The 14272-nt window shown below is 44.6% G+C and overlaps 1 protein-coding gene across 2 annotated transcripts in view; it reads right to left on the bottom strand.

Annotated features, from left to right (window-relative positions):
- LOC139240951 (5'-AMP-activated protein kinase subunit gamma-1) overlaps nt 1-14272 on the bottom strand; it is a 77980-nt gene that overhangs the window by 34577 nt on the left and 29131 nt on the right. The window contains exon 2 of one of the 2 annotated variants that reach the window (XM_070869522.1): nt 10002-10050. The exons of the other annotated variant lie outside the window; for it this stretch is intronic. Coding sequence (XP_070725623.1) covers nt 10002-10050 — 49 coding nt within the window. The remainder of the gene's footprint in view (nt 1-10001; nt 10051-14272) is intronic. 2 annotated transcript variants of the gene reach the window in all.

Here is a 14272-nt window from a genome sequence, read left to right as displayed (position 1 = left end):
AAGCCCTGTAAGAATTTTGTATGTTTCAATGAGATCACCTCTCATTCTTCTAAACTCCAGAGAATATAGGCCTAGTCTACTCATAGGACAATCCCCCCATCCCAGGAATCAGTCTGGTGAACTTTCATTGCACTCCCTCTTTGGCAAGTATATCCTTCCTTGGGTAAGGAGACCAAAACTGTGCACAATACTCCAGGTGTGGTCTCACCAGGGCCCTATATAATTGCAGTAAGACATCTTTACTCTTATACTCAAATCCTCTTGTAATAAAGGCCAACATGCCATTTGTGTTGTTAATTGCTTCGTGATTCGTGTTCAAGGTCCCTCTGAACACCAACATTTCCCAATCTCTCACCATTTAAAAAATATTCTGCTTTTCTATTTTTCCTCCCAAAGTGGATAACTTCACACTTCTCTACATTATGTTCCATTTGCCATGTTCTTACCCACTCACTTAGCCTGTCTATATCCCCTTGAAGTCTCTTTGCATCCTCCTCACAACTTACATTCCCACCTATTGGGCTTCATTGCAATTTAAGACTCAGTCCGTTCAGAAGAGTGGGGAAAAATGAAAAAATAAATGCTTTAAAAAAAATACTGCACCCAACTAGCCACCATCATCTTCTCTATTTACACTATGGTTATAGTAGAAATATAACATTTAAGTTCGAGAGTGGGTCAGAAAGTATGAAAAGGCAAACCGGAGTCATCTCAAATCAGAGTGATATGACATGTAGTGATACCATGATGTCATATAAATGTGTCTTAAGGCAGTGAAGCAAATCAATGACCATGACCGCAGAAACAATTTGAATGGATTGGTTTAGATCTCTTATTCATTTAGGATTGCTAAAATGATATGGTTTTGTTCTGTGTGCAGTCAACATGACTAACGTTCAAACAGTGAGCACAAACTGACACGTGAACCAAAACAGTTCTATGAAAATAGTATGTCTCGAGACTTGACTATTCCAACACACTCCTGGCTGGCCTCCCACATTTTGCCCTACGTAAACTAGAGATGATCCAATACTCGGCTGCCCTTGTCCTAACTTGCACCAAGTCCCGTTCACCCATCACCCTTGTTGCTCGCTGACCTACATTGGCTCCCGGTTAAGCAACGCCTCGATTTCAAAATTCTCATCCTTAGTTTCAAATCCCTCCATGGCCTCGACCCTCCCTATCTCTGTAATCTCTTCCAGCCCCACAACCCCCCCGCGATGTCTGCACTCCTCTAATTCTGCCCTCTTGAGCATCCCTGATTATAATCGCTCCACCATCGGTGGCCGTGCCTTCTGTTGCCTGGGCCCCAAGCTCTGGAACTCCCTCCCTAAACCTCTCCGCCTCTCTACCTCTCTTTCCTCCTTCAAGACGCTCCTTAAAACCTACCTCACCTGCGCTAATTTCTACTTATGCAGCTCGGTGTCAAATTTTTATCACTTAATACTCCTGTGAAGCGCCTTGGGACGTTTCACTATGTTATAGGCGCTATATAAATACAAGTTGTTGTTGTTGAACATGAACTAATGTGCTGGACAATACCAGGTACAAAAATGCAATAGGATGCTGGATGACTAGAAAATACAAGTGCTGGCCAATTGAGTGGTCTCCACTGTTAAATTTACATTGAATGGCTTATACAACGCACTTTATAGTATACAAAATAAGATGCGTATTTTTGAAACTTGAATAAGTCCTTCAGATCTTAATTGGTAAAATGTTTTATTTTCTATGACAGTTTTCGCTGGTACACAGTTATTCAATTTTAACTGAATAGGGATTGGATAGTTTTGAAAATTTGTAGTTACTTTTTAACCCTACAACTATACCTTCAATATTTTCTACCATTTCGGATTCCTTTCAGCAAGTTTCAAATTCTGAATATAATATCACAAAGATAAGGACGGGGGAGGGAGGCATTTGGCCCATCCAGCTCATCCTTCCACACAAACTTTCACAGCACCTAACTGCCCCTTGAATGACGCCAGAGTTTTTCCAGGTATTTTCACTTTGTGAATTGTTTTCTGACATCAATCCTGAACTTGTCTTTTTACCCATGTACCGCAGTCATAGTGTAACTTGAAATTGTGTGCAGGATTAACATTTGCCAGTCCACTTAATTTCTTCTATACCTTTGTAAGGTGTCCTCTCATTTCCCTCCTTTCGAGGTTGAAGAGTCTCGGATATTGTAACCGTTGCTGATAATTCAGTTCTCCGACACCAGGGATCAGCCTCAGGGCCCCTCTCTGCCCTGCTTCCAGGGCTTGGCTGTTTCCCCTTGTGCCTCAGTGACTCGAGCTGAACAACATACTGAGGGTGTGGCCTGACCAGAGAACTGTACACTTCAGCACGATGGCCACAGACTTGAACTGTGCTGACTCGCCAATACAGCTCAGCTTTACTGCTGCTCTGCGATGATTGAACATGGTCAGTGTTGGGTTTACAATCGTTCTCCGATCTCACCCAGTTCAACACCTTTCATTATGTCTCTCACTTTCAGTGTGCAACACCTTGCAATTATCTGAACTGTTTCTGCCCACTTGCAAGTGTTGTCTAGCTCCAGAAGTGTTGTCCTTCTGGAGTTCATCAGCTGCCTGATCAGACTCTGCCATCTCACCTAATTTAGTTTGTCTGTGAATGAAACCAACTCTCATTGCGTTTCTAAATCTAGGTCATTGTGGTGAACTTTGGCGTACGGAGCACCATGGTATGGGACGTCCTGGATCTCTGCAATGTATCCAGCAGTATAAATGCACTTAACGCCTATGAGTTATGTTGTGTGGGCAGAGTAATGCTGAGCCCAATGGCCAGCTGGCTACGCTCCACAACATGCGAAGAGGAGAGGTTTGTGGAAGATATGTTCCAGAAGGTGGTCATCTCGCGTAAAAAAAGAGTGAAATAGGGTGAGGTTGTTCGTGACCACCTGCAGGGAAGGATGAGACAGGAGGAACCAGCACAAGAAAACCCTGGCGGGTCTGGTCTGGTCCAATCGGTGTACAGTCCTTGATACTAAGCGGAGGACAAGGACAGGGAAGGGTAAACATTAGTAACACCACAGCACAGTGGAGCAAGAGATTAATCATGAGGAAATGAGTGACACCATCTATAAAAACACGTTAGAGTGGGGTATTCCACAATTAGGAGTATAGTCAGCCCAATTTGCATCGGAGATCAGGAGTCCTGAATATTGTATTGGCTCATTGACATTCGAAAAGGGACAGAATACAGCGAGTGGAAGAACTTCTGGAAAACGAGAAAAACAGCCAGAAGTTGTGGTTCACAGAACTAATGATAAGAAAGATTGGGATGGAAGTCTTGCAGAGAGAGTTTGAGGAGTTATGTTCTAAACTAAGTACGAGACCTTGAGGGTGAGCAGCGTAACTCAGTTGGCTAACTTTGGCCTGAGGCAAAAGGTTGTGGGTTCAAGTCCACTTCAAGACTTGAGCACAGAGTCCAAGCCGATGCTCCCAGTGCAGGACTAAGGGACTATTACATTGTCGGAGGTGCTGTCTTTTGGGTAAGATGTTAAACAGAGGCCTCATCTGCCTGTTCAGGTGGACGTGAAAGATTCCATGGAACTATTGAAAGAACAGTAGGGAGTTTTCCCCAGTGTCCTCATCAACATTCAACCCACATTCAGCACCACTAAAAAACACAGATTAACCGGCAATTCATTTAATTTGCTGCTTGCGGGAATTGCCGTGCACAAAATTGCCAGCCGCATTTGCGTACAGAACAGCGACTGCATTTTAAAAGCAATTAGTTGACTGCAAAGTGCTTCCGGACATGATAAGGTGTTATATAAATGCAAGACCTTTCTGAGTAATCTCAGGTCTATGCTCGGTGCAACGCGCTGGACCGGTGAAACAGAAACAGATCAGGTGCATCAATGCGGAGCTCAAAACAAAGCGTAGCAGGGAGGTTTTAGATTCCTGGGACATCAGGAAAGTTCACGGGCAGAGGAAGCTCTTCAGGTGGGACCAGACTGGCACCAATGTCCTTGCTCAGAGGATGAAGAGCGTAGTGAGCAAGAATTTCAACTGGTAAGGAGGGATAAAGAAAACAGACCAAAAAGGAAAGGAAATTAATTGCAGAAAGAGAAATAAGAAAGGCGAAAAGGGGTGTTGTGACAGACAGGCTTAACCAACTAAGGTCTTTATGTATGAATGAATTAGGTGTCTGAACTTGTGGGCAGTTGTGGCAATTATGATGCAAGATAATCTCAGCAATATGGTTAATTCTGAATGATGGAGAGGAGATGGAGGAGCTCTTGTATACCAGAGACATCTGGGAAGTACAGGAAGGAGACTCATTGGCATGGGGTAAGCATTCCAAAGGACGTATGGAGTGTGAAGGGAACAAGGATCATTCTAGGGGTTGGCTACAGACTACGGAGTCAAAATAAACAGGATATGAAGAGATACTATGTGAAAACAGAAAGATCATTCTAATGAGGGCTTTTAACTGACCTAATGTAAATCAGGAATGCCCAAGCAGTCTAGAATGAGTGAGTGAATATCATTTATGACACATTAGGGATGTCATGACAAGGAACTCACATCTCCACCGAGTAATGGCAAGTGTTCCAGACCGTATAGTGGGAGTGGTGGTAGGGGCGCCCCGGGTGATCACATTTGACATGACCTGGGAAACAAGGGTTAGTAAGGAGTAATCAGAGGTCTTCCTGTGCTGAATGGTATATCCTTTAATGCAAGGAGTACAGCGAATAAGGTGGATGAGCTAAGAGCACAGGTAGACACTTGGGAGTATGACATTATAGCCATTGCAGAGACATGGCTGAAAGAGGGGCAGGTTTGGCAGATCAATATTCCCGGTTACAGGATTTTTAGACAAGACAGAGAGGGGGGTAAAAAAGGGCAGGGGGTCACGGTATTGATTAAAGAAACTATTATAGCGGTGAGGAGGGATGATATGTTAGAGGGATCATCAAATGAGGCCATATGGGTCGGATTGAAAAATAAAAAAGGGCCGGTCACACTGCTGGGAGTGTATTATAGACCCCCAAACAGTGGGAGGGAGATAGAGGAGCAAATATGTAGGCAAATTGCTGTGGTCCAAAAACCATAGGGCAGTAATAGTAGGGGATTTTAACTATCCTAATATTGATTGGGACAAATATAGTGTGAAGGGTAGAGAGGGTGCGGAATTCTTAAAATACATTCAAGAGAACTTTTTCAGTCAGTATGTAACAAGTCCAACACGAGAGGGACAATTTTGGATTTAGTTTTGAGGAATGAAGCTGGGCAGGTGGAAGGGGTATTAGTGGGAGAGCACTTGGGTGCCAGTGACCATAACTGACCATAATTCAGTCAGATTCAAGTTAGTTATGGATAAGGACAAGGATAGACCTGGAATAAAAGTCCCAAATTGGGGAAAAGCTAACTTTGCTAAGTTATGGAGTGATTTGGCCACAGTGGACTGGAAACAGCTACTTGTAGGTAAATCAGTGTCGGGACAGTGGGAGGCATTCAAGGAGGAGATCCGGAGGGCTCAGGCCAAACATGTGCCCTAAAGAAAAAGGATGGGAATAACAATTCTAGAGCCCCCTGGATGTCTAGGGACTTACAGGGGAGGATAAAGAAAAAAAGGGAAGCTTATGTCATATACCGATGGCTACATACTATAGAATCTTTGGAGGAATATCGAAGGTTGAGGTAAAATTAAAAAGGATATTAGGAATGCTAAAAGAGAGCATGAAAAATTCTTGGCTAGTAAAATTAAGGAAAACCCAAAGATGTTCTATAAATATATTAAGAGCAAGAGGGTAACTAAAGAAAGGGTAGGGTCTATTAGAGACCATGAGGGTAATCTCTGTGTGGAAGTGGAAGATGTTGGTTGGGTTCTTAATGAATACTTTGCATCTGTTTTCACAAAGGAAAGGGGCAATGCAGATACTGCTATCAAGGAGGAATGTGAAATTCTGGATGAAATAAACAGAGAGAGAGAAGGTATTAAAGGATTTAGCAGCTTTGAAAGTAGATAAGGCCCCAGACCTGGATGAAATGCATCCCAGGCTGTTGAGTAAAGTAAAAGAGGAAATAGCAGAGGCCTTCACCATCATTTTCCAGTCCTCTTTGGATTCAGACATGGTGCCAGAGGACTGGAGGACTGCTCACGTGGTGCACTTGTTTAAGAAGGGAGAACAGGATAGGCCGAGTAATTACAGGCCTGTCAGCCTAACCTCAGTGGTGGGAAAATTATTGGAAAAAGTCCTGAAAGACAGGATTAATCTACATTTGGAAAGGCAAGGATTATTTAGGGACAGTCAGCACGGATTTGTTAAGGGAAGATCGTGTTTTGACTAACCTGATTGAATTTTTTGAGGAGGTAACCAGGAGGGTCGATGAGGGTAGTGCGTATGATGTAGTGTATATGGACTTTAGCAAAGTTTTTGATAAGGTCCCACATGGTAGACTGGTCACAAAGTTTGAAGCCCATGGGATACAGGGCAAAGTGGCAAGTTGGATCCATAATTGGCTTAGAGGTAGGAAGCAAAGGCCAATGGTTGATCGATGTTTTTGTGACTGGAAGGATGTTTCCAGTGGGGTTCCACAGGGCTCAGTACTGGGTCCCTTGCTTTTTGCGTTTTATTTCAATGATCTAGATTTGAATATAGGGAGTATGATTAAGAAGTTTCTTAAACGATAAGGGGCTATGGGGAACGGGCAGGGAAGTGGAGCCGAGTCCATGATCAGATCAGCCATGATCTTATTGAATAGTGGAGCAGACTCGAGGGGCCTTATGGCCTACTCCTGCTCCTATTTCTTATGTTCTTATGTTATGTAAGTTTGCAAATGACACTAAAATTGGCTGTGTGGTTGATAATGAAGAGGAAAGTCATGGACTGCAGGAGGATATCAATCTACTGGTCAAGTGGGCAGAGCAGTGGCAAATGGAATTTAATTCAGAGAAGTGTGAGGTAATGCACTTTGGGAAGGCTAATAAGGAAAGGGTATACACATTAGGCAGTAGGCCACTTAAAAGTGTAGATGAACAAAGGGACCTTGGAGTGTTTGTCCACAGATCCCTGAAAGTAGCAGGCCAGGTGGATAAGGTGGTTAAGGCAGCACACTGAATGCTTGACTTTATTGGCCGAGGCGTAGAATACAAGAGCAGGGAGGTTATGCTTAAATTGTATAATACTCTGGTTAGGCCATAGCTGGAGTACTGCGTGCAGTTCTGGTCACCATATTATAGGAAGGACGTGATTGCAAGAGAGGGTTCAGAGGAGATTTATTCGGATGCTGCCTGGAATGGAGAATCTTAGCTATGAGGACAGATTGGATCGGCTGGGTTTGTTTTCTTTGGAACAGAGGAGGTTGAGAGGAGACCTCAATGAGGTGTACAAAATATTGAGGGGCCTGGATATAGTGGATAGCAAGGGCCTATTTCCCTTGTTGGAGGGGTCAATTATGAGGGGGCATAGTTTTAAGGTAGTCGGTGGAAGGTTCAGAGGGGATTTGAGGGGAGGCTTCTTCACGCAAAGGGTTGTGGGGGTCTGGAACTCACTGCCTGGTGGTGGATGCAGAAACCCTCACCACATTTAAAAGGTGCTTGGATGGGCACTTAAAGTGCTGTAACCTGCAGGGTTATGGACCTAGAGCTGGTTAAGTGGGATTAGACTGATAACCTCTTGTTGGCTGGCGCAGATACGATGGCAAGTACTGCGGGGAATCGAATACGGCCAGGGTGATCTCCTGAACTAGTTTCAATCGCTTGGATGAGTCGGAAGGAATTTTCCCAGATTTTTTTTTCTTCCCCTAATTGACCTGGGTTTTTATCTGGTTGGGGTGGAGTGTCGAGTGTTTCGGTGCAGGGGGTGTCACAGTTGTACGAGGCGGACTGGTTGGGCTGGGTGCTCTTTACCTTTCCGCATTGTTCATAGGTTTATATGTAACCTTCAAGGCTGCTGACCGAGTGCCGTGTGGCTCTTTGCCAGCCGGTGTGGACACAAAAGGTCGAAATGGCCTCCTTCTGCGCTGTAAATTTCTATGTTTTTAAAAATCAATATTGTAAACTAATTGTCAATGATACAATTTCAAGGCAATGAGGGATGACTGTGATGTCACTTACATGATTTTCGGCTTCTCTAGGACAGGGTGAAAAAGCAATCAATCCTCAGGAACAGGCCAGGAATGAAATCTACAAAGTGCTACCATTCATCATGAAAGACACAGGGAAGGTCCCACTGGATTGGAAATAAACCAACGCGATACCTACTTTCAAGAAAGGCGATGGAATAAGCCCAGGTAACTGCGGACCCATTAGTCCAGCATCAATGGTGAGTAAAAGAATGGAAGTGATTGGGAACAAACCTGAGCATTACCTACATGAAACTAATCTAGTCAGTGGCAGGTAATATTGCTTCAGCTTTCAGAAGGGATAGATCCATCCTGTCCCACATTTAAGGAAGGGACATCCCAACTGGACACTGAAAAGTCGAGATATATAGTGTAGAGGTGTCCAAACAGTGACGCGAGAGGCTCGTGCTCCCAGAACCCAGACACTCCAGTCCACGAAGCCCAGACAGCTCAGTCCTATTTGCGCACATTGTTCGTTTGCTGGTTTTTCCGGTTCGAATTGTGTGGGCATGGAGGCTTAGAAAGGGCTGTCCTTAGCGCTGCTGCCTCATTGGCGGATCAATCCTACACCAGAACACCAAGATCCGTTAGTACGAGCAACTTGAGACGTGTGCAAATTAACGGGAACATGGGTATATACTTTACAGACAGCCCGAGGCTTCGCGGACCTATGTTGCCCATGAATCCAAAAGCGTCGATACCCAACAGAGGATGCCTCGGCTTCCAGATATTCCTTGATAAAACGCCACATGAAAAGCTGCTACACAAACTTAAGGCAGTAGATGTCCTAATTGGTACCGTGAGGTCAGGCTGGGGAAGTATACTGAGTGATGCATCCCTGGGATTGGTGCTGGGACTTCTCTACAAAGATGGCCTGGATTCATAAATACAGATGGTATCAAACGGAGGCTGGGGGAATTGAGTCTGATGAAGCAGTCAAGGAGTTACAGAAGAACCAAGACAACGTGCGCAGGCGTGCAGAACTATTGACACATTAAGTTCAATGTAGATATAGGTGCAAAGTATTACACAACGGAAGAAAAACATGGGAGAGATCGAGAGAGATCTGGGAATGATAAGTTAGTCTCAACACTTACTGCAACCAGTCATTGCAAAGTAGCAAACAAAGCAAGCACAATAGATTGGCAAATAAGTCTGGGGCCATCATACAGAAGCTGTACAGTGCTACACTCAGTTCCCACCTTAAATAAAGTGTTCAATTTTGGTCACCCAGGCACCCAAGCCTGGAAACAACAACTTTGATTTTTAAAAGTGAAACGGTGAAGTGAAGGACAACAAGGCTGATTCCTGGTGTTAGAGCACTGATTTGTGAGGCTAGGCTAGAGAAATGTGGATAGCCCAAGCCTTGAAAGGAGGTGAATGACAGACCTTATATCCTGAGCACTTTTTCAAGTTAAACCACAACTGCAGGACAAGAGGACATGACGACAAACCGACAAGTGCAGGACTGATGTCGGGAGGTACGTCGTCACAAAGAGAGCTCAACATCTGGAATGGGCTCTGGGTCAGGCAACAGAGGCAAACACTCTGGAGTCATTCACAGTTAGCTGCCGCGGAAGGATTTAGCCAAATGGTCTCCCTCATCTGTAATGATCGTTGTAATTTCGACCAAAAACAGTACAGGTCCCAGCACCAAACCCTGGGGCACTTCCCTCAGTACATCTCCCTCCACTGGCACCCACCGCTTCCCTCTCAGCCAATCGCAGATCCACCTCAGAGTTTTACTAGGATACTCACTGCCTTAAACTAGTATAGAAAAAAACCCACATATGTACTTTATTTTTAAGCTAGTCTGTTATTCAGTGCTCAAAGGGCTGTGTTTCCAACATGGATTGCAAGGAAACCGTAGAATAGAATGGCTTTAAATGAATAATATACCATCTCCAGCAGAATTCAATTTCTCCAAGTCTTCGAGGACAGCAATAGCCTGTGGGCAAAGGAAAGACAAACAATGAAACGATACAACGAGCAATTCAAAACATCAATCTGTCCGAAATCTGAATACTTTAAAAAAGGACGAGAGTTTTGACAACTCATTATTAAGATAACTAAGGATGCATGAACGCTGACCTAAATACCCGTCTGGCCACCAATGCCCATGCCTCAACTACAAACAGAGACACAAAATTCTGTTTGAACCGGTTCAAGGACTGTTTGAAAAGTTACAATGCCGGAATGGAAAACCTTCCCACTGCAGGGTTCGCAGGTCTTTCGCCGAAATGGTTTTTGCAATGCTAGAAATAAGAGCAGGATCCAGAGCTGTCCCTAGCGGAGGGTACAGTGCACAGATATCATTGCGCCAGACTGAGCAGCTCTGGAGAAACGAAAGACTTGCATTTATATAGATGACCACCAGCAGCCAATTTGCGCACAGCAAGCTCCCACAGAAAAGCAATGTGATAATGACCAGATAATCTGTTTTAGTGATGTTGATTGAGGGATAAAATATTGACCAGGACACCAGGGAGAACTCCCCTGCTCTTCTTTGAAATAGTGCCATGGAATCTTTTACGTTCACCTGAGAGAGCAGATTTAACTCGGTTTAACGTCTCTTCTGAAAGACGGCACCTCCGACAGTGCAGCACTCCCTCAGCACTGCACTGGAGTGTCAGCCTAGATTTTTGTGCTCAAGTCTCTGGAGTGGGACTTGAACCCATAACCTTCTGGCTCAGAGATGAGAGTGCTGCCCACTGAGCCACAGCTGACACTGCTAATTCACCAAGGCTGGAGCAACTCCAGCCTGAAATAAAAAGACTTGCGCAAGTAGGGTGATAGCAAGTAACAGGGAGGAAAGGGGGGGGGGGGGGGGCGGGGGGGGAGGGGCGGGGAGTGCTTTGCGCTGCAAGTCCTCAAATTGCTGTGACGTACAGCGAAACACAGACTTGAAGTGCATCCCAGAAACTCAAATCTCTGGCCAGCGATATCAGCTGAGATTGAAACTCTGGAAAAGAAACTGAAAGCAGAATGGGAAAAGCAATCGAAGTATTCAAGTGACAGCACAGCAAGGGTATCAAGTGTCTCCACAGAGCTGGTTTTCACTCGAAGGAGCCAAAACACAATCACCAAAACACAAAATAAATTAGATGCCTTTGACGCATGAATCATGAGTTGAACAGTAAAGCAACTCATCACAGGATAGAGTTACTCACAAAACAAAAACAAAATGCTGGAAATAAACAGGTCAGTCAGTTACTCGGAAATGCATCAGAAGCACACCCTATACAACAAGAAAGGTTAGACTAAGTAACACGTAGACGTCAGATGGAGGTTTTCACATCTTCAGAGCGCAGTGGAGCGAGAAAGAAAAACTGGAAACTAGATGAATAAAGCAAAAATAAAAGACTGACCCAAATTGATTACAAAATTGAAAATAAGTTGTGCCCGAGACACACATTAGATGCCAAACCATTATTTTGATTGGCACCAATACACTATTGGAAAAATTGTACTTAGTCAATCCACTAGGTTTACCACTCTCTGGGTGAAGAAGTTTCTCCTCATCTCGGTCCAGGTGAGGCCACACCTGGAGTATTGTGTACAGTTTTGGTCTCCTAACCTGAGGAAGGACATTCTTGCTATTGAGGGAGTGCAGCGAAGGTTCACCAGACTGATTCCCGGGATGGCGGGACTGACACATCAAGAAAGACTGGATCAACTGGGCTTGTATTCACTGGAGTTCAGAAGAATGAGAGGGGATCTCATAGAAATGTTTAAAATTCTGACGGGTTTAGACAGGTTAGATGTAGGAAGAATGTTCCCAATGTTGGGGAAGTCCAGAACCGGGGGTCCCGGTCTGGGGATGGGCCGTTTGGGAGCGAGATGAGGAGAAGCTTCTTCACCCAGAGTAGTGAACCTGTGGAATTCTCTGTCACAGAAAGTTGTTGAGGCCAATTCACTAAATATATTCAAAAAGGAGTTAGATGTAGTCCTTACTACTAGGGGGATCAAGGGGTATGACGAGAAAGCAGGAATGGGGTACTGAAGTTGCATGTTCAGCCATGAACTCATTGAATGGCGGTGCAGGCTCGAAGGGCCGAATGGCCTACTCCTGCACCTATTTTCTATGTTTCTATGATTTCCCTTTCACAAATCCATGCTGACTTGGACCTATCATGTCACCTCTTTCCAAATGTGCTGCTATGACATCCTTAATAATTGGTTCCATCATTTTACCCACGACCGATGTCAGGCTGACCGGTCTATAATTCCCTGTTTTCTCTCTCCCTCCTTTTTTAAAAAGTGGGGTTACATTGGCTACCCTCCACTCCATAGGAACTGATCCAGAGTCTATGGAATGTTGGAAAATGACTGTCAATGCATCCGCTATTTCCAAGGTCACCTCCTTAAGTACTCTGGGATGCAGTCCATCAGGCCTGGGGATTTATCAGCCTTCAATCCCATCAATTTCCCCAACATAATTTCCCGACTAATAAGGATTTCCCTCAGTTCCTCCTTCTTACTAGACCCTCTGACCCTTTTTATATCCGGAAGGTTGTTTGTGTCCTCCTTAGTGAATACTGAACCAAAGTACTTGTTCAATTGGTCTGCCATTTCTTTGTTCCCCATTATGACTTCCCCTGATTCTGACTGCAGGGGACCTACGTTTGTCTTTACTAACCTTTTTCTCCTTACATATCTATGGAAGCTTTTGCAGTCCGTCTTAATGTTCCCTGCAAGCTTCCTCTCGTACTCTATTTTCCCTGCTCTAATCAAACCCTTTGTCCTCCTCTGCTGAGTTCTAAATTTCTCCCAGTCCCCGGGTTCACTGCTATTTCTGGCCAATTTGTATGCCACTTTCTTGGCTTTAATACTATCCCTGATTTCCCTTGATAGCCACGGTTGAGCCACCTTCCCTTTTTTATTTTTACGCCAGACAGGGATGTACAATTGTTGTAGTTCACCCATGCGGTCTCTAAATGTCTGCCATTGCCCATCCACTGTCAACCCCTTAAGTATCATTCGCCAATCTATCCTAGCCAATTCACGCCTCATACCTTCAAAGTTACCCTTCTTTAAGTTCTGGACCATGGTCTCTGAATTAACTGTTCCATTCTCCATCCTAATGCAGAATTCCACCATATTATGGTCACTCTTCCCCAAGGGGCCTCGCACAACGAGGTTGCTAATTAATCCTCTCTCATTACACAACACCCAGTCTAAGATGGCCTCCCCCCCCCTAGTTGGTTCCTCGACATATTGGTCTAGAAAACCATCCCTTATGCACTCCAGGAAATCCTCCTCCACCGTATTGCTTCCAGTTTGGTTAACCCAATCTATATGCATATTAAAGTCACCCATGATAACTGCTGCACCTTTATTGCATGCAGCCCTAATTTCCTGTTTGATGCCCTCCCCAGCATTACTACTACTGTTTGGAGGTCTGTACACAACTCCCACTAATGTTTTTTGCCCTTTGGTGTTCTGTAGCTCTACCCATATAGATTCCACATCATCCAAGCTAATGTTCTTCCTAACTATTGCATTAATCTCCTCTTTAACCAGCAATGCTACTCCACCTCCTTTTTTTAAAAAATTCTATCCTTCCTGAATGTTGAATACCCCTGGATGTTGAGTTCCCAGCCCTGAGCATCTTGGAGCCACGTCTCTGTAATCCCAATCACATCATATCTGTTAACATCTGTTCGCACAGTTAATTTATCCACCTTATTACGGATACTCCTTGCATTAAGACACAAAGCCTTCAGGCTTGTTTTTTTAAAACCCTTTGTCCTTTTAGAATTATGATGTAGTGTGGCCCTTTTTGTTTCTTGCCTTTGTTTACTCGGCCTTCCACTATTGCTTTTTACCTTTCTACCATCTGTTTCTGACTCCATATTACTTTGAGGAGAGAGAGGTAGCGAGGCGGAGAGGTTTAGGGAGGGAGTTCCAGAGCTTGGGGCCTAGGCAACAGAAGGCACGGCCACCGATGGTTGAGCGATTATAATCAGGGATGCTCAGGAGGGCAAAATTAGAAGAGCGCAGACATTTCGGCAGGGGGCGGGGAGCTGGAGGAGATTACAGAGATAGGGAGGGGCAAGGCCATAGGATGAGAATTTTCAAATCGAGGCGTTGCTTAACCGGGAGCCAATGTAGGTCAGTGAGCACAGGGGGTGATGGGTGAGCGGGACTTGGTGCGAGCTAGGACACGG

The sequence above is a fragment of the Pristiophorus japonicus genome, chromosome X (assembly GCF_044704955.1).
Source record: "Pristiophorus japonicus isolate sPriJap1 chromosome X, sPriJap1.hap1, whole genome shotgun sequence".
NCBI classification, from domain to species: domain Eukaryota; kingdom Metazoa; phylum Chordata; class Chondrichthyes; family Pristiophoridae; genus Pristiophorus; species Pristiophorus japonicus.
Note: the sequence above shows the minus strand (reverse complement) of the source record. Positions and strands in the feature narration are given on the sequence as shown.